The 23,793-nt window shown below is 40.3% G+C and overlaps 2 protein-coding genes across 2 annotated transcripts in view; both read left to right on the forward strand.

Annotated features, from left to right (window-relative positions):
* Window positions 1–2,193: 2,193 nt before the first annotated feature.
* LOC109475078 (hyaluronan and proteoglycan link protein 2-like) lies at window positions 2,194–6,236 on the forward strand. Its single transcript, XM_019775621.1, has 4 exons — window positions 2,194–2,502; window positions 2,987–3,052; window positions 3,805–4,000; window positions 4,654–6,236. The coding sequence occupies exons 1-4, from the start codon at window positions 2,241–2,243 to the stop codon at window positions 4,742–4,744; spliced, it is 615 nt and encodes a 204-aa protein (XP_019631180.1). The 5' UTR covers window positions 2,194–2,240; the 3' UTR covers window positions 4,745–6,236.
* Window positions 6,237–6,809: 573 nt separating this feature from the next.
* The window catches only part of LOC109475075, a 46,397-nt gene continuing 29,413 nt past the window's right edge, over window positions 6,810–23,793 (forward strand). Inside the window, exon 1 of the mRNA XM_019775618.1 lies at window positions 6,810–6,840. Coding sequence (XP_019631177.1) covers window positions 6,810–6,840 — 31 coding nt within the window. The remainder of the gene's footprint in view (window positions 6,841–23,793) is intronic.

The raw sequence follows: 23,793 nt of genomic DNA on the forward strand, positions 1-23,793 counted from the left end.
CACTTTGTTTTAGTTCTTGAATCTGTTCTCAATTGGAACATTTCCACGAATGTATCTGCTGGCATTTGTCGGGTCGCAGTGTGATTAACTACGATCCTAAGTCTTTCGTGTGGGGTAATTCCTTATCAACGGTCTCCGTGCTTACATGTATACAATAGCTCAAAGTATTTCAAAGAGGTATGAAGTCTGCACGTACTCTTTTGTGTTTTAATGAAAGTTTTAAACTTAACTTTAACTTAAGCCCCGAGTTGGTGGGGTCTTTCAGATAGTTATGGAAGTTGCTGGTCACTCTTGATTTTCTTGAAGTCACGTTGTCTGTCTATCAGTAAGAAGGCTTTTTTCGGACGGGAGTTTCCTTCTGTGTTTGTAGAAGTTTGACACTCTCATCCTAACGGGCTAACCCGCGGGTCGGATTTGTTTACTCTTGTGCTTGATGCATGCTGATCGACTTTTTCTGTGCCCAATTTGTTTAGGGGTAAATAAGGCCTATCAGCATCAGTGTACACTTTCTTTAAGTAAAGGGTCCTTTTTTCGTCATTTTTCACACATGGCTGCATGGAAAAAACAGATTTTTCCAGGGTAACGGCTTACTACTTGCCTGACGAGAAGGCATATGCAACACACGTGCTTAACCTGACCCCAGCGCTGGTCCCAATGTTGCGAGCCTCGCTGGCAGGCCCCATCCTGGTACGCCTCGCAGTAGCGCGCCCTGTTGTGATGGCGTGGGAGGCGGGTCGGTCCTCGTGTTGTGGCAGAAGCGCGGGAAGCAACAGCCTGAGTGCGATAATGGTGTTCTCTGTTTTTCAATGGTATCCTTGTCTGCCCAAGTTTATGTGTCGTTCTTAATAGAGTACAAAACGGCACCATGTGTTTCACGCACAATTTCCCAGTCATAATAAACGCATCAAACATCAAGTCTGCAAGATGTTGTAGCTTAACTTTCAGCGATCCCTTGAGACGTTTCTTCTCGAGTTTGCTCTTCTATTGCGGCCATCGCCCCCCATATCCTTGCCGGGGAAATGAACATGATGGTTTGGCCAGTCCATTTTAACGCTCCTCGAAACACAATCATTAATGGTCTTATTGCGGCCACTCTTCTTACCTCGACGCCGCTACTTGGCACCTTGACTTCCCGTTACCCGACGAGAAACAGACGCGAGGGCGGGAGCTGATGCGTCGAGGCATATCCTCCGTCGTCCGACGAAGAAGACAAGCGAGAGCGGCGAGAATTGCGGCCCACCGGAGACACCCGAGACGGAGAGCACAACATCGAGAGGCTGATCTGTCCGTCGTTTGACGGGACCTTTTTTAACGACGTTGACGTTCTCGTTTTCCCGAAAATCTCGTCCAAGGTCTGCTCCACCCGTCTTGCCAACGCCTCATCTTCGCGGAGGTCCAGCACAGTTGTTGCCTGTTCCCCATCGCTCGCCTCTGACCTTCGCTAGTTCCTTAATTCAGCCGAGCCTTATCAACACGGCGCCTGTCCGCGTCGCTGCCCGAGGCGTCTGGCGATGACGGTAGGCCACGCCGCATTTCCCGGGGCCATATAAGGACCAACGTGCCCTCTCATCGACAACCTGCAGACGGTTCAGGCTTTAGGTTTAGTTGTCGCGAAACCGAGACGCAGATGAAGAGAGAAAAGAACAATGAAAGTAGAGAGAGCAACGTGCGCGCCCTCGCCTAGCTCCTGGTCGAGTGTAAGAGTTGAAGACGAGACCACATGTGGCCGGGCCGTGGGCTGAAGCTAAAGGGGGGCTAACAGGAAGACAGAGATGCCGAGCTCACACGGCGGTCAGCTTGTCTTGCAAATTAACAAAAATGACGTGGATGACATTTTTCCTCAATTAAAATCGATGCGACAAGTTTACGCTATCTTCGATGACCCAAACACACCCACAACGTATATAGAACGCACCATCTTGGCGATCAGGTGAAAAGGCTATATTCGCTGGACCACCAACATTACGCCACATACAAAGGCTACAACTAACAGGCTTTTTAAAGATAATGTAAAGAGCTAGTACGATATCAGGGATATCGCGACCCGAATATACGGAAACAAAGTCACGTTTCCGGCGATGTACTGTGCACTTTGATACTTAGCTCTGGTGAGATTTAAACTCTGACCAGAAGGCCACATTTACCTTAAATGTTGGCCAAAAGGTATTTTTGGTAGCCTCTGTATGTAATACTATGTATTGCCTTATTCTATAGGTACGCTGTGTACATCAAGTGGGAAGATGCTGTTCTTCACTGCAAGCCTTTGGGTCATGCTGAGCCTCCTGGCGCCCAGGAGCTCTGGGGATGAGATGGGCGAGTTCTCTGGGAACGGGCCTCTCGACAACGTAGGGGAGGGGGGAAAGGATGGAGTTGAAACCTATGCGAACGAAGTCAAGATGCTGAAGACCTTGCTGGGAGGCAAGGAGAGCGGGAAAAACCTGCTGGGTCGAATGATCGGCATAGAGAAGAACAAGGACAACGGACTGGAACTACGTAATGAAGGTAAGACCTATACACCATATAATATCTATCTATCTCTTTATCATACATATCATACTTACGTATCCTATGTGATATATATATTTCAATTATTGTTACTATTGATGTTGCTAAGTTGTTAATGCAATTAGAGTAAATTGATTTACATTGCAAGAAATTAGATTACCGCATCTTTCTAGATTTTACTTAACCTGTTTAAAGGATGACGTTAGCGCCATGTCATACATATCATGCAATGTCTATCTACCTATCTTTTTAGCATACGGTATCTATGAAACGTATTTATCTATCTATATTTTGATTATCGTTACTATTGAGTATTGATGTTGTTAAATTGTTGATGCAATTAGAGTAAATTGATTTACATTGCAAGAAATGAGATTACCGCATCTTTCTAGACTTACTTAACCTGTTTAAAGGATCATGCCTTGCCATGTGTTAGTGCCATATAACACATCAGCATTTGATTGTCTTGTGTTACTTTTAGAGAGACAGGCCAAGCCGAACCTTGGTGACGTGATAAATGACCTGTGCGGGGTTACACCGAAACTGGGTGAGTCTTCACAGTCTTCTTTATGGTCTCCATCCTGCCTCATTTGGTGTTTATAGTCTCCTCTGTAAACTTTGACTCCTACCGACTATTGTTACCTCCATGAAAAATGGAGGGATTGGTTTTTGGCATGTTTGCACATGTGTTTGAATGTATGCTTTTGCATGGCCCTAGATATGTTGTAATGGATATGGTTACTAGTTCAGCCTGTTCAAAAAAGGAGACTGTGTCTACATGTGTTAGCACTCGCTGTTTTTCGCATATGTCCTCCTTGGACCGTAGTGATGTTCCCTTGCACAGCAAAGAAAGACTTGTAGACACCATAGTGAATGAGAAGAAAACACAGTCACTGTCATACAAGATCTAAATATTTTATGGAGGTGTCAGATGTCCACATTGTTGTTGGGGCTGTTTTAGTGCTTTGTACGCAGAAACCTGTTTCCTCGTATGGTGTCTTCATACGTGACCTATCTGCGATCTACATCAACAGTCTCTTCTTTCCATGGCACCAGAGGTGTTTATATGTACATGTACCAAAAACATCATATGCAAAGGCAAACGCATTTTACATGACCTTGAGTAGGTAAATGATACAGATTTAAACGCCGTAATATACTGGTATAATTGCTTCACCACCAATGTTCGCGGCTTTAAATCATGAGTCATAGAATCGACCTCCCGCTTTTGAAGGCGAGAGTTGCAGCAAAATAATCCCAATGACACACTAGGATGGAATTTATCTTTTTTTTTTTCAGGACGGATCTTCCCCGTGAATTCTCCAGTAGGACACTACAAGTACGACTTTGCCGAAGCTAAACACGCCTGTGAACAGCAGGGCGCTTCCCTCGCCACCTACCACCAGCTGTACGAGGCCTGGGAGGACGGGCTCGAGCACTGCGCGTGCGGGTTTCTGTCGGACGGCACTTCCCGTTATCCAATGCAGACAAAACAGTTAGTACATGTGTATTACATTAACATATATGGCATATGAAAACACACCATGTTGCGACCCATATTGCATGGGACCAATGTTACAGGTGAGGGTTGTTCTGCTGGCTGATTGAATTAGCTGCTAAGTATAAAGATAAATTGGGTCAAACTCAGTTGAGCAGATACAGAATTGTGTGGAAAGCTAATCTTGTAGCAGATACACGGTGTTATGGATAGATGTAAATACTGGGTGGCTCCGATAGTTTATCTTTAAACATATATTATATGGGAGTTTGAAGAATATTAGCATACAAGGGGGTTTCGAGAACAACGAAAAACACAATAAATGGGGGTTTCTAGATCACTTTTACTTAAAAAAGCTCTACATAGGGGTTTCAGAATACTTGTTACTAAAAAGGAACTACATGAGGTGCAAGAACAACGAGAAGTACTGTATGGAAGTTTCGAGAACAATTGCTACAAACGTAGGAGTATTGAAACACTTGCTACCCGATGGTAAATGTTGGAATTTCATTGTGGAATGGGAAGGAGGGTGGACTAGAAATACACCGTATTTCCTCTCGAAAAATGTCTGCCTTTCTAATATTACACATTGACGCCTCTTAACAATGTATAACTGCATCTTTTTGTTCTGTTCTATTTGTCACTCACAGAACTGGCTGTGGCAACGTTGGTATCAACACGTGTGGGTGGCAAAACACTTGGGACGCCTGGTGTTTCCGCACACTGAGCATCTGTGACTGAGGTACAGATATAGATTCCAGGACAGTGCGTATCTAGTTCTATTTGTAAATGGGTTAGCGTTGAGATCAGGCGTGGTTCTGGATAGTCTGTGTATCGAAGAACGTCTACTAAATTTGACCCAGGCATGGTTCTGGATACGCAGGGCCTGAGCATGGTTCTAGATAAAGCACTGTTCTGGATACAACAACGGATGATGCCGACGACAACAGAACAGTAGTCTAGTAGGATGTCGTTCTAGACCTAACATTTTCCAATAGTAGCTATAGCCCTGCTTGCCGCTCAGAAACCAGTCTATCTTTACTAGAGGCATCCATGTCAGTTGCAGAGAAAGGGCATTCACCATTTCTTCAAATGAAAAAAAAAATACTCCCCGAAAAGAAGATGTGCAAAATTTATGACTCAACTTTGAAACCTCTCGTGGCCATTTCTATGTAGATGCTAGTAACCTAGGTCTAGGTTGGAGAGAAAAAAACAACAGGACTTTGTTCTGCAAATTTTCAAATTACGGATACCAATTTTATTGGAATTTTTCCACCATGTGGTTGCATTGACCAAGTTACTTTTTCCACACCCCAAAATCTTTAAAACTCCACAAGGGTGCGTTCTACTTGATAATGTCCTCCTAATGCCAGAAAAAGCATCAGTCATGCTGCCAATTTTTCCAGAAAAAGATTTCTAAATTACCAACAATGATATTTGTGTACATCCGCGTTGCCTGCCAATGCAACTTTCATGTATGCCCCAGGTATGTTTTTGTTTGTTTGTTTGTTATGCACGCCATTCTAGTATATTACAGTGTTCCGTACAATTTCAAACATCTTGTTTACATGTAACCTAACTGTCATCAATTGACCTGAGAAATTTGAATATATCAGGAAAGGCTGTTGACTGTAAAAGTGGTTTATAATTATCAGTCAGAGAATGCATACTTCAGTCATTTCAACTAATAACGCTGTTTTAATTTTGTTTTGTTTTTGGTTGTAACCAGGGATAGTTTGATGCTGGCAGAATAGTTGTAAGGCATCCAATGCGATTTCGTGGTGTCAAAAAAAATTTGAATGAACAGATCTGTCTGAAAATTATATTTACTGCCATTTCCTATCACATTTTAACATCATTTAATACTTGAATCGTTTAAAGCAGCCCTAAAACAAGCTATGCGACAAGTCCCTTAACATTTCGGTACCACCTATGAAAGCCTACGATATGTATCGAACAACCGTTTTACGCCAGCAGTATCAGACATTTGCCTCACAGATATCATTACAACATGGAAAAAGGTTTCAACCTACTGCATTAAAAAGACCAGAAAATTGACTTTTAAAATCCCGTTTCACTGTCCTGAAATCGCTTTCGATGCCCTTTAGAATCCTCATTGTACTTAATTTTAGATGTTAATTCTTCATTTAAACAAGACTATTACTTGTGACTTGTGCTGGCTTCCTATGTAGATGCAAAAAACGACATCAGAATAAAAACTTCTTTAAAAGCATGATGTGTCAGTTGCGTCGTTGTGGTTGCTAGACTTCGATGTCATACATTGTTAACCCCTGGCCAATCATGTTAGGCCATAGCAAGTAAATTTATGGATGACATCCTCCGCAGACTTTAAATCTAATGCGACATGACTAAAAACACAAGGCAGGCCAAAGAAAACAATGTTTCTACATTTTCAAATTTTGACACCATAAACCGTGTGAAACAAGAAATGATATCTGAATTGTGCTAGGTTTACTGTCAACTATTACAACATTCATTTCTCGCTGAAACAACCATATAAATAAAAGATTTCAATTATTACACGAATGATTTTGATTCAGTGGGAACATTACATATGCACAGCCTCCATCACATATAAAAGGAATGAAACACATCACTGCATCAAGTCAAAAACAAAATATTAAATCAGAGCCTTGTCTTTTCTCCTCGCTTCATATTTATCTGCCATTCACGTTCCGGCACTGTCAGGGGGCATCATAATAGTTTTTCTCCAAATTCAGACGAAAATTAATGCGCGCGCTGATGTCATCCGCGAAAAAGTACTTGCTGTGGCCTTACTACCGTCATGGTACATGAGATAAAGCCCAAGTGTACGGGTGAGGCTAGTTCTGACTGTGTTGGTTTTACCTTACTGAAGGCCTCTTACCTGTGAATCCGAACAATGGAAAAATAAACTGACCATGCACCAGTGCCGCCAGAGGATACCACAGGAGTTTGACATGTCTGATGACATGATCCAAAACGCCTTTGCTAGAAACAAATGCACAAAGAAATCTGTGAAATTCGTAACATCTGTCTATCTATCTATCTATCTATCTATCTATCTATCTATCTATCTATCTATATGTATATACAGATGTGTGTGTGTGTGTGTGTGTGTGTGTGTGTGTGTAACGATGTGAAACGGTCGTATCGAACTCTTGACAGTAAATCAGAATAGACCCCGGTGTCTGTTTCCCAAGGGTACAAGATCGAAGACAAGGCAGGATTCAACCCCGCGACCAGTGGTCTGAGCCGAACACGCTACCGCAAGTTCGCGTCACACGATCCCACGACACGATGAATTTTACCGTATACACATAGTTAACGGGGGGTACCCTAACTTCGGACAGATTTTTTACTGATCTTATTATGCAAAAGTACGCCGTGTTTGTTGCCACTAACTTCGCTAATTAAAAAGTCAAATAAACATAGTCAATGCATACAGCAGTTATTTGCATGCAAAGTATTTATTTATAGTTTTGTCGAAAAAAGGAATATCGGTCATTTTCACAAATCATAACAATGACGCTGGAAAGAGGATTACCGTATTGCGAGGTCTCGTGCCCAGAAATAAACGACCTGTATCAAGATTTGACACAACTGCCACATACACAAGGAATAAAGCTTTAGAAAACAGTAAATATGTGCGTCTCTGAGTGTTTGTTTTGTAGAAAACTGACCCGTGAAAAACAATGTCAACACCACTGTCGTCTGCATTTCCCATGATTCCCCACATTGATTGCGTAAGCCGGGTCTTCAGTGGAAACACGGACCGATTGCGTTAGATAGTCCAGGAATTATTTCTTAACTGTAACGATAAGTTTACGGTACAGAAATGAGAGTGAAATGGTAATGGTACTGTAATGGTAAGCTCACGGTACAGAAGTGATAGTTAAAACAGTAAACATAACAGTACAGTGAAAAAATCAGGAATTACAGCACCCTCCTCTTATGAGACGAGAAGTACACACAATCACAATTGTGCTGTCTAAAGAAAGCTAAAATATCATAAACTTCTATTCTTATTTTTATGTACTTGATTTCGTCACCGACGCCTGAAGAGAAAAAACATACCAAAGCTTTCGAAGTTAGGGCACACTGTCTAGCGTAGCCGCATTCACGAAGGTATATTCATGAAAACGTCTCACTGATTTTGTCGCTTGTAACGCGGAGCGCGAAGTGCCCCTCCAAAAAAAAAGAAAAAAAAAAACATTTCCAGCCCTACCGTTGACCTTTTACCCATCCTAAACCTTCTTAGTGTGCTATTTACAACAGAAACGTTTCCTTACCTATTACGACTCTGGACGAATCCACATAGTTTCAAACTATCGTTCAGAATTTGATAGAAGAATTTGACCGAGAAAAGTTTGGGTCTGTCCTGCAATGTTTATCCACTTCTTCATTGTGGAGGGACCAACAACCGCGGAAATATTGACTCTCAGGAGTCTACCATTGTAAAGCTTGAGAGGTAATACTGAAAGCGGTTGGAATTTTCCAGACCATGTATACAGAGTGCTCAACTCAGCGTGACGGGGCTATTCAATAACTGTAGGGCGCTGTCAAGCCACGTTGACAGAGTCATACGTACTGCGATACTCGTAATGGACGCTAGAGGGCGCAATATACTAGTAGCTGAATCGACAGGTGACAGCCAAACAATCCGACTTTCCAGTTTCACCGAGTAAAAATGAGGATAAGTCTGTTATGTCATACCGTGTCTCAGATGTCGTATTCATTGATTGGTTGACCAATAATTTCTCATCTACTAGCGGTGATAAACCCGGAAGTTCGGTGTTCTGAAAATTCTGGTCCGGCTGAATAATCGGTGCGGGGCGTGACCTAAACAAAGTCTGTACGTGCTGCGGTAAGCATAGAACTCTGACTTCATTAAAGTGATAGTGTACAGAGTTAAGCTGTAGAACTTCTAGGTTTAGAAATATTATTAAAGTATTTATCCATTTAGTGTAGAGTTATGAACTTTAGATGTCCCATGCCCGGAATTCAGCCATGTAAGGATGCAATGGTACAATGCCCTATAACGTCTTGTGAAACTTATTCTTTTGCTAAATCATAGGCAAAGTAAACTGCAACGCCTGAAATAATTGACCCCACAGTTCACACACAGTTCACGACCACAGTTTATTCTTAAAAATTTAAAAATTTAGCCCCTCGTTCACCTTGTATTTGTGGGTCTCGTTGTGAGAGCATAATATGATTTTCTGTTCCACTGCCCAGTATATATTCAGCAAAGAATCACACTACTCAACAAACTACAGAACTCCATCTTTGATGTGCACAACATGTCTTAACAATTCTTATGTAACATTCTACTTAGAGGATCACCCGATTTATGTATGCAAAAGTACGCCTTGTTTGTTGCCACTATAACTTCGCTTAGTAAAAAGTCAAATAAACATATTCAAAGCATACATCTGTTATTTGCATGCTTAGTATAGTTCTATATATTTATTTATCGTTTTGTCAAACAAGGGAATATCTGTCTTTCTCACCAATCATAACAACGGCACCGGAAAGAGGGTCACTGCATTGCGGGGTCTCGTGCCCAGAAATAAACGACCTGTATCAAGATTTGACACAACTGCCACATACACAAGGAATGAAGCTTGTTTTACAAAGTATATGGGTCTCTGAGTGTTTGTTTTGTAGAAAGCCGGCCCGTGAAAACAACGTCCACTCCACTGTCGTCTGCATTTCCCATGATTCCCCACATTGATTGCGTAAGCCGGGTCTTCAGTGGAAACACGGACCGATTGCGTTAGATAGTCCAGGAATTATTTCTTAACTGTAATGATAAGTTCACGTGACAGTCAAAACAGTAAACATAACAGTACAGTGAAAAAATCAGGAATTACAGTATCCTCCTCTTGTAAGACGAGAAGTACACACAATCGCAATTATACAGTCCAAAGAAAGCTAAAATATCATAAAATTCTATAATCTTTATTTACCTAATTTCATCACCAACACCTGAAGAGAAAAAATACCAAAGCTTTCGAAGCTAGGCAAACTATCTAGCGTAGCCGCATTCACGAAGGTACATTCATGAAAACGTCTCACTGGCTTTGTCGCTTGTAACGCGGAGAGTGAAGTGCCCCCCCCCCAAAAAAAAACAAACAAACAAACAAATCTTTTCCTGCCCTACCGTTTACCTTTTAACCGTTCTCAACCTTCTTAGCGTCCTATTTAGAACAGAAACGTTTCCTTACCTATTACGACTCTAGACAAACCCACATAGTTTCAAACTATCGTTCAGAATTTGATAGAAGAATTTGACCGAGGAAAGTTTGTGTCTGTCCTGCAATGTTTATCCACTTCTTCATTGTGGAGGGACCAACAACCGCGGAAATATTGACTCTCAGGAGTCTACCAATGTAAAGCTTGAGAGGTAATACTGAAAGGGGTTGGAATTTTCAAGAACATGTAAACAGAGTGCTAAACTCAGCGTGACGGGGCTATTCAATAACTGTAGGGCGCTGTCAAGCCACGTTGACAGAGTCATACGTACTGCGATACTCATAATGGACGCTGGAGGGCGCAATGTACTAGTAGCTGCATCGACAGCTGACAGCCAAACAACCCGAATTTCCAGTTTCACCGAGTAAAAATGACTAGAAGATAATCAAATCGACATTTTGTACATTGGAGAGAATGTACTAGATAAAGGATAAGTCTGGGATACCATACCGTGTCTTAGATGTCGTATTCATTGATTGGTTGACCAATAATTTCTCATCTACTCGGGGTGCTAAACCCGGAAGTTCGGTGTTCTGGGCAGGGACCAGCTTAAGGACTTCCCATTGAAATCCATGCTAAAACTACTAGAAACAAGCACTTTAAAACACATTGACCTTCATCTCAAAACTCAAGTCTTTACCCACACTGGAAAGCTGGATTTGTCAGGTGTCTTTTGGTACAAATAGTGGAAGTTCAACTCCGGGGTTTTAATGAGCTACAGCTAAAATATTGAAATGATACTAGGATTTCACCCCCTGGCAAAGTGGGACAGTCCATAAAGATCACAAGTATTTAGAGGTCAATGGCAGGCCAAACCATGGAAAAGGTCACACTTTATGGCCATATTTTAAAAATATACATTCTTCTGTCCTTCTTACCAGAAAACTGGGCCTTTCTGAGCAAAATTTGCCCAGGAAATAAATCATCTAAAAATAAGTACCAAAATATATCGTACACACTGCTAGTTCTGCGCATGACGATTTGCTGGTCCCCCCCCTTCTAAAAATTCTGGTCCGGCTGAAAAATCGGCCCGGGGCGTGACCTAAACAATAGAGATAAACACAGAACTCTGACTTCATTATAGTGATAGTGTACAGAGTTAAGCTGTAGAACTTCTAGGTTTAGAAACATTGAAGTATTTACACATTTAGTGTACAGTTATGAACTTTAGATGTCCCATGCCCCTAATTCAATCATGTAAGGATGTAATGGTACAATGCCCTATTATGTCTTATAAAACTTATTCTTTTTCTAAATCATAGCCAAAGTGAACTTTAACGCCTGAAATAATCGGTCCCCACAGTTCACCCACAGTTCACGACCACAGTTTATTCTTAAAAAATTTAGCCCCTAGTGCACCTTGTATTTGCGGGTCTCGTTGTGAGAGCATAATATAATTTCTGTTCCACTGCCCAGTATATATTCAGCAAAGAGTCACCCTACTCAACAATCTACAGAACTTGGTAGGCTCTATCGTTGATGTGCACAACATGTCTGAACAACTCTTATGTGACATTTTACTTAGAGGATTACCCGATTTATGTATGCAAAAGTACGCCTTGTTTGTTGCCACTAAGTTCGCTAATTAAAAAGTCAAATGAACATAGTCGATGCATACAGCTGTTATTTGCATGCAAAGTATAGTTCTATATATTTATTTATCGTCTTGTCAAACAAGGGGATATCTGTCTTTCTCACCAATCATAACAATGGCACCGGAAAGAGGGTCACTGCATTGCGGGGTCTCGTGCCCAGAAATAAACGACCTGTATCAAGATTTGACACAAATGCTACATACACAAGGAATGAAGCTTTTTTTACAAAGTATATGGGTCTCTGAGTGTTTGTTTTGTAGAAAGCCGGCCAGTGAAAACAACGTCAACACCACTGTCGTCTGCATTTCCCATGATTCCCCTGGGACCACATTGATTGCGTAAGCCGGGTCTTCAGTGGAAACACGGACCGATTGCGTTAGATAGTCCAGGAATTATTTCTTAACTGTAATGATAAGTTTACGGTACAGAAATGAGAGTGAAATGGTAATGGTACTGTAATGGTAAGCTCACGGTACAGAAGCGATAGTTAAAACAGTAAACATAACGGTACAGTGAAAAATCAGGAATTACAGCACCCTCCTTTTATGAGACGAGAAGTACACACAATCGCAATTGTACTGTCCAAATAAAGCTAAAATATCATAAAATTCTATTCTAATTTTTATTTACTTGATTTCGTCACCAACGCCTGAAGAGAAAAAAAAATACCAAAGCTTTCGAAGTTAGGGCACACTGTCTAGCGTAGCCGCAGTCACGAAGGTACATTCATGAAAACGTCTCACTGATTTTGTCGCTTGTAACGCGGAGCGCGAAGTGCCCCTCCACCAAAAAAGAAAAAAAAAACATTTCCAGCCCTACCGTTTACCTTTTACCCATCCTAAACCTTCTTAGTGTGCTATTTACAACAGAAACGTTTCCTTACCTATTACGACTCTGGACGAATCCACACAGTTTCAAACTATCGTTCAGAATTTGATAGAAGAATTTGACCGAGGAAAGTCTGTGTCTGTCCTGCAATGTTTATCCACTTCTTCATTGTGGAGGGACCAACAACCGCGGAAATATTGACTCTCAGTAGCCTAACAATGTAAAGCTTGAGAGGTAATACTGAAAGCGGTTGGAATTTTCAAAAACATATAAACAGAGTGCTCAACTCAGCGTGACGGGGCTATTCAATAACTGTAGGGCGCTGTCAAGCCACGTTGACAGAGCCATACGTACTGCGATACTCATACTGGACGCTGGAGGGCGCAATGTACTAGTAGCTGCATCGACAGCTGACAGCCAAACAATCCGACTTTCCAGTTTCACCGAGTAAAAATGACTAGAAGATAATCAAATCGACATTTTGTACATTGATGAGAATGTACTAGATAAAGGATAAGTCTGGTATGTCATACCGTGTCTTAGTTGTCGTATTCATTTATTGGTTGACGAATAATTTCTAATCTACTCGGGGTGCTAAACCCGGAAGTTCGGTGTTCTGGGCAGGGACCAGCTTAAGGACTTCCCATTGAAATCCATGCGAAAACTACTAGAAACAAGCACTTTAACACACATTTACCTTTATCTCAAACCTCAAGTCTTTACCTCCAATGGAAAGCTGGATTTGTCAGGTGTCTTTCGGGTACAAATAGTGGAAGTTAAACTCCAGGGTTCTGCTACAGCTACAGCTAAAATATTGACATGATACTAGGATTTCACCCCCTGGCAAAGTGGGACAGTCCACACAGCCTCACAGGTCACGTATTCAGAAGTCAATGACAGGTCAAACCATAAAAATGTCACACTTTTTAGCCATATTTTAAAAATATGCATTCTTTTGTCCTTCTTACCAGAAAAATGGGCCTTTCTGAGCAAAATTTGCCCAGGAAAAAATCATCTAAAAAATAAGTACCAAAATATATCGTACACACTGCTAGTTCTGCGCATGACGATTTGCTGGTCCCTCTCCTTCTGAAAATTCTGGTCCGGCTGAAAAATCGGCCCGGGGCGTGACCTAAACAATAGAGGTTAACACAGAACTCTGACTTCATTAAAGTGATAGTGTACAGAGTTAAGCTGTAGAACTTCTAGGTTTAGAAACATTCAACTATTTACGCATTTATTTTAGAGTTATGAACTTTAGATGCCCATGCCCCGAATTCAGCCATGTAAAGATGCAATGGTATAATGCCCTATAATAAAGGGTTAATGCCCCGCCCCGAGGTGTATAACATTGAAGTATTTACACATTTAGTGTAGAGTTATGAACTTTAGATGCCCATGCTCCGAATTCAGCGATGTAAGGATGCAATGGTATAATGCCCTATAATCATAGCCAAAGTAAACTGCAACGCTACAGTTCACGACCACAGTTTATTCTTGAGAAATTTAGCCCCTAGTGCACCTTGTATTTGCGGGTCTCGTTGTGAGAGCATAATATAATTTCTGTTCCACTGCCCAGTATATATTCAGCAAAGAGTCACCCTACTCAACAATCTACAGAACTTGGTAGGCTCTATCGTTGATGTGCACAACATGTCTGAACAACTCTTATGTGACATTTTACTTAGAGGATTACCCGATTTATGTATGCAAAAGTACGCATTGTTTGTTGCCACTAAGTTCGCTAATTAAAAAGTCAAATGAACATAGTCGATGCATACAGCTGTTTTTTGCATGCAAAGTATAGTTCTATATATTTATTTATCGTCTTGTCAAACAAGGGGATATCTGTCTTTCTCACCAATCATAACAATGGCACCGGAAAGAGGGTCACTGCATTGCGGGGTCTCGTGCCCAGAAATAAACGACCTGTATCAAGATTTGACACAAATGCTACATACACAAGGAATGAAGCTTTTTTTACAAAGTATATGGGTCTCTGAGTGTTTGTTTTGTAGAAAGCCGGCCAGTGAAAACAACGTCAACACCACTGTCGTCTGCATTTCCCATGATTCCCCACATTGATTGCGTAAGCCGGGTCTTCAGTGGAAACACGGACCGATTGCGTTAGATAGTCCAGGAATTATTTCTTAACTGTAACGATAAGTTTACGGTACAGAAATGAGAGTGAAATGGTAATGGTACTGTAATGGTAAGCTCACGGTACAGAAGCGATAGTTAAAACAGTAAACATAACGGTACAGTGAAAAATCAGGAATTACAGCACCCTCCTTTTATGAGACGAGAAGTACACACAATCGCAATTGTACTGTCCAAATAAAGCTAAAATATCATAAAATTCTATTCTAATTTTTATTTACTTGATTTCGTCACCAACGCCTGAAGAGAAAAAAAAAATACCAAAGCTTTCGAAGTTAGGGCACACTGTCTAGCGTAGCCGCAGTCACGAAGGTACATTCATGAAAACGTCTCACTGATTTTGTCGCTTGTAACGCGGAGCGCGAAGTGCCCCTCCACCAAAAAAGAAACAACAACAAATCTTTTCCTGCCCTACCGTTTACCTTTTACCCGTTCTCAACCTTCTTAGCGTCCTATTTAGAACAGAAACGTTTCCTTACCTATTACGACTCTGGACAAATCCACATAGTTTCAAACTATCGTTCAGAATTTGATAGAAGAATTTGACCGAGGAAAGTTTGTGTCTGTCCTGCAATGTTTATCCACTTCTTCATTGTGGAGGGACCAACAACCGCGGAAATATTGACTCTCAGGAGTCTACCAATGTAAAGCTTGAGAGGTAATACTGAAAGGGGTTGGAATTTTCAAGACCATGTAAACAGAGTGCTCAACTCAGCGTGACGGGGCTATTCATTAACTGAGGGGCGCTGTCAAGCCACGTTGACCGAGTCATACGTACTGCGATACTCATAATGGACGCTAGAGGGCGCAATATACTAGTAGCTGCATCGACAGGTGACAGCCAAACAATCCGACTTTCTAGTTTCACCGAGTAAAAATGACTAGAAGATAATCAAATCGACATTTTGTACATTGATGAGAATGTACTAGATAAAGGATAAGTCTGGTATGTCATACCGTGCCTTAGTTGTCGTATTCATTTATTGGTTGACCAATAATTTCTCATCTACTCGGGGTGCTAAACCCGGAAGTTCGGTGTTCTGGGCACGGACCAGCTTAAGGACTTCCCATTGAAATCCATACTAAAACTACTAGAAACATGCACTTTAAAACACATTTACCTTTATCTCAAACCTCAAGTCTTTTCCTCCACTGGAAAGCTGGATATGTCAGGTGTCTTTTGGTACAAATAGTGGAAGTTCAACTCCGGGGTTTTAATGAGCTACAGCTAAAATATTAAAAGGATACTAGGATTTCACCCCCTGGCAAAGTGGGACAGTCCACAAAGATCACAAGTATTTAGAGGTCAATGGCAGGCCAAACCATGGAAAAGGTCACACTTGTTGGCCATATTTTAAAAAATATGCATTCTTCTGTCCTTCTTACCAGAAAACTGGGCCTTTCTGAGCAAAATTTGCCTAGGAGAAAAACATCTAAAAATAAGTACCAAAATATATCGTACACACTGCTAGTTCTGCGCATGACGATTTGCTGGTCCCTCTCCTTCTGAAAATTCTGGTCCGGCTGAAAAATCGGCCCGGGGCGTGACCTAAACAATAGAAGTAAACACAGAACTCTGACTTCATTAAAGTGATAGTGTACAGAGTTAAGCTGTAGAACTTCTAGGTTTAGAAACATTGAACTATTTACGCATTTATTTTAGAGTTATGAACTTTAGATGTCCATGCCCCAAATTCAGCCATGTAAGGAGGCAATGGTGCAATGCCCTATAATGTCATATGAAACTTATTCTTTTGCTAAATCATAGCCAAAGTAAACTTAAACGCCTGAAATAATCGGTCCCCACAGTTCACACACATTTCACGACCACAGTTTATTCTTAAGAAATATGTATCTGCGCCTGCGAGTCTCGTTTTTAGAGCGTCATACATTTTTTGTTACACTGCCCAGTGTATAACCAGCAAAGAGTCACCCTACTCATCAGCAATCTACAGAACTTGGCAGGCTCTATCTTTGTCCACAACATGTCTGACCAATTCTTATGTAATATTTTACTTAGAGGATCACCCGATTTACACCCAGATACCAACTGTAACATTTAGACAATCACCCAAACTAACGTTATTGATGACCGCAATGAATGCCGGTCAATCGACATTTATATTGTACAGGGGTGCGTAGCGCGGTGTGTGTTTGTGTCCAAATATAAGGCTTTTAATACAGTACTACTTTCGTCTAATGTCACAACTAAATCACCCATTACGGCATGTAATGCTGTGTCAACAAAACTAGACGCAGCAAAAATCAAACACACCTTTGAAACCTTGAAATGATCTTTATTCTTGAAATGAACGTTCTAGATTGTTCTTCTAGAACAGGTAAACAGACTGTGACGTAATAATGTGATAGGTCCATTGACCGCCGTGAAGCGATGGTTGCTCACGGAAAAGCAGCGACGTCTGGCGATCAATGTACCATCTGCAGCATTCTGTCCGCCAAGGCCTTAGTGGTGTTGCATTCAAAAACATGATTTTTGGTAATCACGTGTCTGGGGGCGGAGCCCCATACTGCTGAATGCGTGTTTAAATGATATGTGTCTGGACATGTTTAGTAACGCTTAGCGTCCAATTATGGCTACAGTCTGTGACGTGTCAAGCTTCATGATAAAATAGGAGTGTGGAAATGTTCCACGGGTGTTTTTAGAATAACTTTGTCAATTATCAAAATATAAACAAATATTTCACTAAGTTTTAAATTGGTAACGTTTGGATATTAGCATTTCCCATGCTGCCTGCCTCTGTATATTTTGACCTTCTAAACGTCCTCAGTGTTAGTCAAGGCACGCCCTTCAATTAAACTAAACTTGGACACCCGCACATAGGACCTCCACTGCGAGGCCGAACCACGGTAAAGCTTACAGGCAACTCTGGCGACCATCTCTGTCACAATCTAAAAGTTGGTCATTCGATGTCTTGGCAGGGCGGTCTGAGGTCAAAGCAGCGGCAACTCCACACAAACTGTTGTTAACGTTGTCGAAGCCCTTTCCCAGGCCTTGTCTGGATTACATTTGGGAATATTCCATTTCGTCTCTTTGTCTGAAACATGTTTCGGAATATTCCATAACGTGCCTTCGGTGTGAATAATCAATCACCACTCCTGTCAATCATTCGTGATTGACAGCGTAGCCGGTCCCGTTTTGGGACTGCAATTCTTGGTCCATCTGCGCCATGATTTGGAATACAACGTGTGGAACGCCTGTTGCATTCCAAAACGTGGTCCATTCCAAAACATGATTTGGAATAACATGGCCTGGAATGCAAAAGTTCACCTGAGAAATACTGTACGCGTTGGGAGTATTTCTCACATGAACGCAGCAATACGCACCGAATGCCGAAGTAACTATGCCATAGCAGCGAAGAAGAAGTCAATGATCTGATTAAGACATTAAATAAATTAGAAATGCGTAAAAATGCCGAAAGAACAAGGGCTAGCCTGCATTGTGTTTTAACATTAGACTTACTTGAGAAGGGGCTGTATGGAGGTTGCTCGTACAGCCCTCAGCTCTGCAGAGCTCCTCCATGGAGGTTGCTTGATTTACTTATTTATTCACTGCGATATCTTTAAGTCTCTCTTCCATAATACCAGCCGGGTGCCCATTAATTTTTCGTCAGAAAAAACAGACAAAGAGGAGGAAAAGAAAGATAACTATCTACATCAGGAAAGTCGTTCTGCCATTGCACTTAACCCTATTCAGACCGGGCTTTTTGGGGCATGCTCAGGCGGGAGGGGGGCTTTTGAGGCCCGCCCCCTGTAACTCAGCAACCAATTATCGTACGGCTACCGATTTTTTTTAAGAATGGTGTAGTAATAAAATCAATTCATAACAACAACTTTTGTGTTATTACGACGTCATTTATATGATTTTTGGGGTTAAACCGTCAATTTGTTTTTTTTTTAACTCAGAGAAATGCAACCAAGCTTTAACAAAAAGGGACTATGGTAGACTATTGATGACTTATGTTGCCCCAACAACACTGACGTCAAAATATGGTCATAAAGCCTCCAGATCCACCAGACAAAGCACATTGGACAACCTTATCACACCGAGGCCCCACCTGGAAGTGTACAGGCGGTCACTGAGGTACTCGGGGGCGACTGTGTGGAACTCCTTGCCACCACATGTACGAGCAGCCCAGTCATTGGGAACATTTAGAAGTATGATAAGGAACTTGGACTGATAACGGGCTGATGATGTACTATTTATTTTTGTATTATATTTACCTTCGCCAAGAATTGGAGAAGGTTATGTTTTCTTGGCCGTGTGTGTGTGTGTGTGTCTGTCAACAGCATAACTCGAGAAAGCTTAGATGGATTATCTTGATATTTGGTAGGTGGGTAGGTCTTGATTAGAGCTCAAACTGATTCGATTTTGGGCCCCCTGGCGGCTTGTCATGGTACTGCAGCTGAACTTCTGGTTTTGATATCTCATGATCCAGACAAGCTAGGGTGACGAAATTTGGATGGCAGGTAGCTCTTGTGCTGGGGAAGAAGTGACATGAGTTTGGGCCCCCTAGTTGCTTGCTCTAGAACTGCAGGGGGTTTAAAGGACAAATGTTTAAAGGAGGATAACTCAAGAACCGATAGATGGATCATCATGATTTTTGGTATGTAGGTAGCTTGAGTAATGCTTGACATAATGATATTTCAATTATGCAAATATGGATGTAATTTGCATAATTAATGAGGAGATTCTATTAATCAGCTGCATTCCATGATAGGAAGTTCAAGCTTGCGACATATGATATCAACAACGAGAGAAACACAGGCAGATATCGATTATGCAAATGAAGACTTAATTTGCATAATTAATGAGAAAATGTTATAATTGCATAGTGGTAACTGCCTGGAATTTGATACTTGGGGTGTTTGAAGTTTAGTGAAGGTGAACATAATTTAACATAACTTATTCATATAGGGACCTCATTTGCATAATATATGAGGAAATGCTATAATGGCATTCTTTGTTAAAATAAGACTGTTGGTGGAGATTATGATCAACAGATATAATTCATGCAATTGCGGATCCTATTTGCATAATCAGGGGGATTAATACATTGTATATAAGTTATTCATAAAAGCTAACATCATTTGGCGAAGGTATGAGATGGTGGAACTCTAGTTTGATTTGCATTTTGTTTTGATTTTGTATTATATTTTGGTTTGATTTGTAATTCCGTGATCCCGCCCTCACCCTCGACCTTGTTGAAAAGCGGTATGTACCGAACAAGCATTCGAGATTAAATAAATAAAGGCTTACTAACATAAAATGATATAATGACATGCATAATTAAGGTTTCGGCCATCTTGGATCAGAAATCGTTTGAAAATTGCATTTTTTTCAAGATACAGCCTCAAAACGCAACGCAAATGGACCAAAAGATGTCCAAATGACCGTTTTATTTCTAACATAGTTGAGACGACTTTTTTTATTTTTTTTTATTTTCTAAATTTTTTAACACCTTTATTCAGTATACATGAAATCATACAAACAAATCATATACAGTGTACATAATAAACAGAGATAAAGTAAGGGAAGATAAAATAACATCAGGTAATCATTCATAAATTCATAACAAAAGAAAGGTGTGTATATATATCATGTAAACAAATTACTGGGTAGCATTCATTATTGTCATGTGATGTTTTAGTTTACATTGGAAGTATTTCATGTCAGGTTTATATGACATATATGACAGCAGCTGTATATGACATATTTAGCTATTAGGATACATTGCAATAGAAAAGGATCTGTGTGTGAAGTTTCTGGTATACAATATATAATTAGCTTCTCAGTTAAGGTTAGGTCCTGTTGTGTTTCGTTTTTCCACCATCTTGTAAAATCTTTCCAGAAATATGTGACATAATGGCAGTGTATTAACAGATGTTCAATAGTGTGTTTTTCATTACAATTGTTACATTTGTCACTTTGTACCATTTTCACTTTTTTTAGCCACTTGTTTGTAGCAAGGTATCGATGGATAATTTTAAATTGAAAGCATTGTAACTTTGTGTCTTTTGTTATTGTAAAAGCAGCAGTGTATACGTTTTAAACATTGTTGTTACCTATTTTTGTATGATATTATTCTGTTGACATGGTATTACAAATTGTTTTTTCATTATTATATCATATATTAATTTGCATGTTAATTTGTTCGGGTCTATCTTATCTGAGTACTGTATGATGTTTTCGGGTGTACATTTTCGTCTTTCGTTTTTAACTATTTCTTTCCATTTCCTAGGTATTGCTGTCTTTAGTGAGTTGTAATTCATTACTTGACATGGACTAATCTCTATACCATATTCATTGTACAGGTCATTCATTGTCATAAAGGTGCCATCTTCATGTAATAGGTCATTGATATAAGTAATGCCAGCCACGGCCCAAGATTTGAAGTATACAGAAGTATTCCCAATCACAATAAATCTATTATTCCACAAGACTTGAGAAACAATCTGCCTGTGTGATAATGGTTCATGTTGTATGACTTCTTCCCAGGCTATTATGATGTCTCTATAATTAGGGGAAGGTTTTTCATATTCAATAACTTGGTAGAATAATTACATTTGAACAGAAGATAGCCTTTCCATTTGGAAAATAATAATTCTTTTTCCTTTAATGGATCAGTAATAAATCTTTTTATCCATGTAGCTTTTAATGCCTTGTTCATTATTGTGAAATCAACCATTTTAAGGCCTCCTTGGGATTTTTGGCCAATCAAAGTTTTCATTTTTACCTTGGGAGGTTTCTTTTGCCAAACGTACTGGAATATATAGTCATTTACTTGTTTCAGAAGATATGATGGGGCATGTAATACTGAGCAGTTATATACCATCTTAGAAATACCCAGGGTTTTAATAATTAAGATTCTTCGTATCATGGTTAAATTTCTACTTCTCCATACATCACATAACTTTTTCATGTTTTCAAAGTTTTTGTCAAAGTTCTCATTATAACATTTAGAATGGTTGTGTCCAAAGTGTGTACCTAATGCCTTGATGGGGGTTTGGGGCCACCGTACAGGTAGGGGCTGGTCTTGTCTATTCTTGTCTGATCCTATCCACAAAGCTTCAGTTTTTCCTTTATTTAGTTCTAATCCACTACATTTTCTGAACAGGTTTAGTGTATCTAGTACTTTGGTTGCAGAGGTTATGTCTAGTAACAGGGATGTCATATCATCTGCATACATGGATAATTTGTGAGTTTTATTATATACTTCTAGTCCTCTAATGTTTGTATCTGTTCTAATTTTAGTTGCTACTATTTCTAGGCCAATTATGAACAAACTGGAGGATAGAGGATCCCCTTGTCTGACTCCTCTTTGTACATTAAACCATGGCGAGCTGTAACCATTGTTGATAACACAGCTGTTTATATTATTGTACAGTAATTTTACCCATTTGATCATGTCTTTTCCAAAGTTCATGGTTTCTAAAGCTTTAATTATAAAGGATGGTTCTACACTATCATATGCTTTTTTAAAATCTAAAAACAAAATTACTCCAGGGGTGTTTTTTTATCACAGTATTCTATGGTATCCCATATGCGTCTTATATTGCTTCCTATGTATCTTTGTTTTATGAAGCCAGTTTGATCTTCATGGATTATAGAGGGGAGTAAAGGTTCTATTCGCATAGTTAGGGCTTTACTGATGATTTTATAGTCAACATTTAGGAGACTAATTGGGCGCCAGTTGTCTAGAGTACTAAGGTTTGAATCTTTTTTGGGGATAAGTCTTATAACACCACGTCTTTGGGATATTGGTAGTGTACCTAATTCAAAAGCATGATTTGTGGCATCAACAAATTGTTCTTTAAGCAAATCCCAAAACTTGACATAAAATTCTACTGTGAGTCCGTCGCAACCGGGCGCTTTATTTTTGTTTTGAGACGACAGATGATGTCTGTAAATTAGCATAAATTTTTAATATTTGTGTGAAGTGTAATTAAACATACAACCTATAAAATTTTAATGTTTGAACCAACGTTACTGATATTTAAAAAAAACTGCCTGTCAGAAACTTGTTGCTATGGCAACACGAAAATCAGGAACTTATCTAATTGATATAAAATGGTTGCCAAATATATTTTGGTAACAGCCACCGTTTAGGCGCTATCCGAGATGAAAGTGGGCGCGGGCCTTAAATATGAATGTCACCCCAGCTAATCACCATTGCGCCCATTGAGACCATTGGAAGCATCAGCAACGCCGAAGGAGCGTTGTGTTAAGCCAGTCCCAGGGAGTGGGTGGGGAGGGGTATAGCCCTTCGTGTATTGAAAAGGTTTTTCGCTGAAGCCCCACCCCAAAAAATTGACCCACCCCGTTGTCCTATTTTGCCATGCATGCCAAAAACAGTTTTTACACGATGCGGATTTCCTTGCTTACTAACAATACGAGGAACCAATGACAATGCGGAGAGGTAAGTTTGGCAGGAACACAACTGTTTAATTTCATAACAAATTAGACATATAAACATGAGCTTGAACTTGAACTAGGTCATAAACTTGACTTTGAACGATCATGGAAATTGACTTTACGCTTAAGTTAGTACTGGGAGTATGAAGAATATGGGGAAAATTATCGTGGCGGATTACAGAAAAATAAGAAAAAACACTGAACCACATAGTCTTAGCCATCCAGAGAATATCCAGAGAAAAGGTTTAAATCGTCGGAGACATTGTCCCCGTACGTGGCCGATCGCTTGTGCGTTCAGACAGAAGGGGATAGGGGACGCTACCTCCGGTCAGACCACATTGTCTTGACCAATCAGGCTACGCCTTGCGCAAAACATCTAGGATGCATTTACACGGCTTTATCCAGAAATCCGCTCCGTAGAAAAACAACATAATTCATATAGTGGGACTCAGACACTGCCCCATAACTCATAAATGGTGTACCAATGACTGCGCAGTGTGAATAGAAAACGATTT

This window comes from Branchiostoma belcheri, unplaced genomic scaffold (assembly GCF_001625305.1).
Source record: "Branchiostoma belcheri isolate BF01 breed outbred unplaced genomic scaffold, Haploidv18h27 scaffold324, whole genome shotgun sequence".
In the NCBI taxonomy this organism is placed as follows: Eukaryota; Metazoa; Chordata; class Leptocardii; order Amphioxiformes; family Branchiostomatidae; genus Branchiostoma; species Branchiostoma belcheri.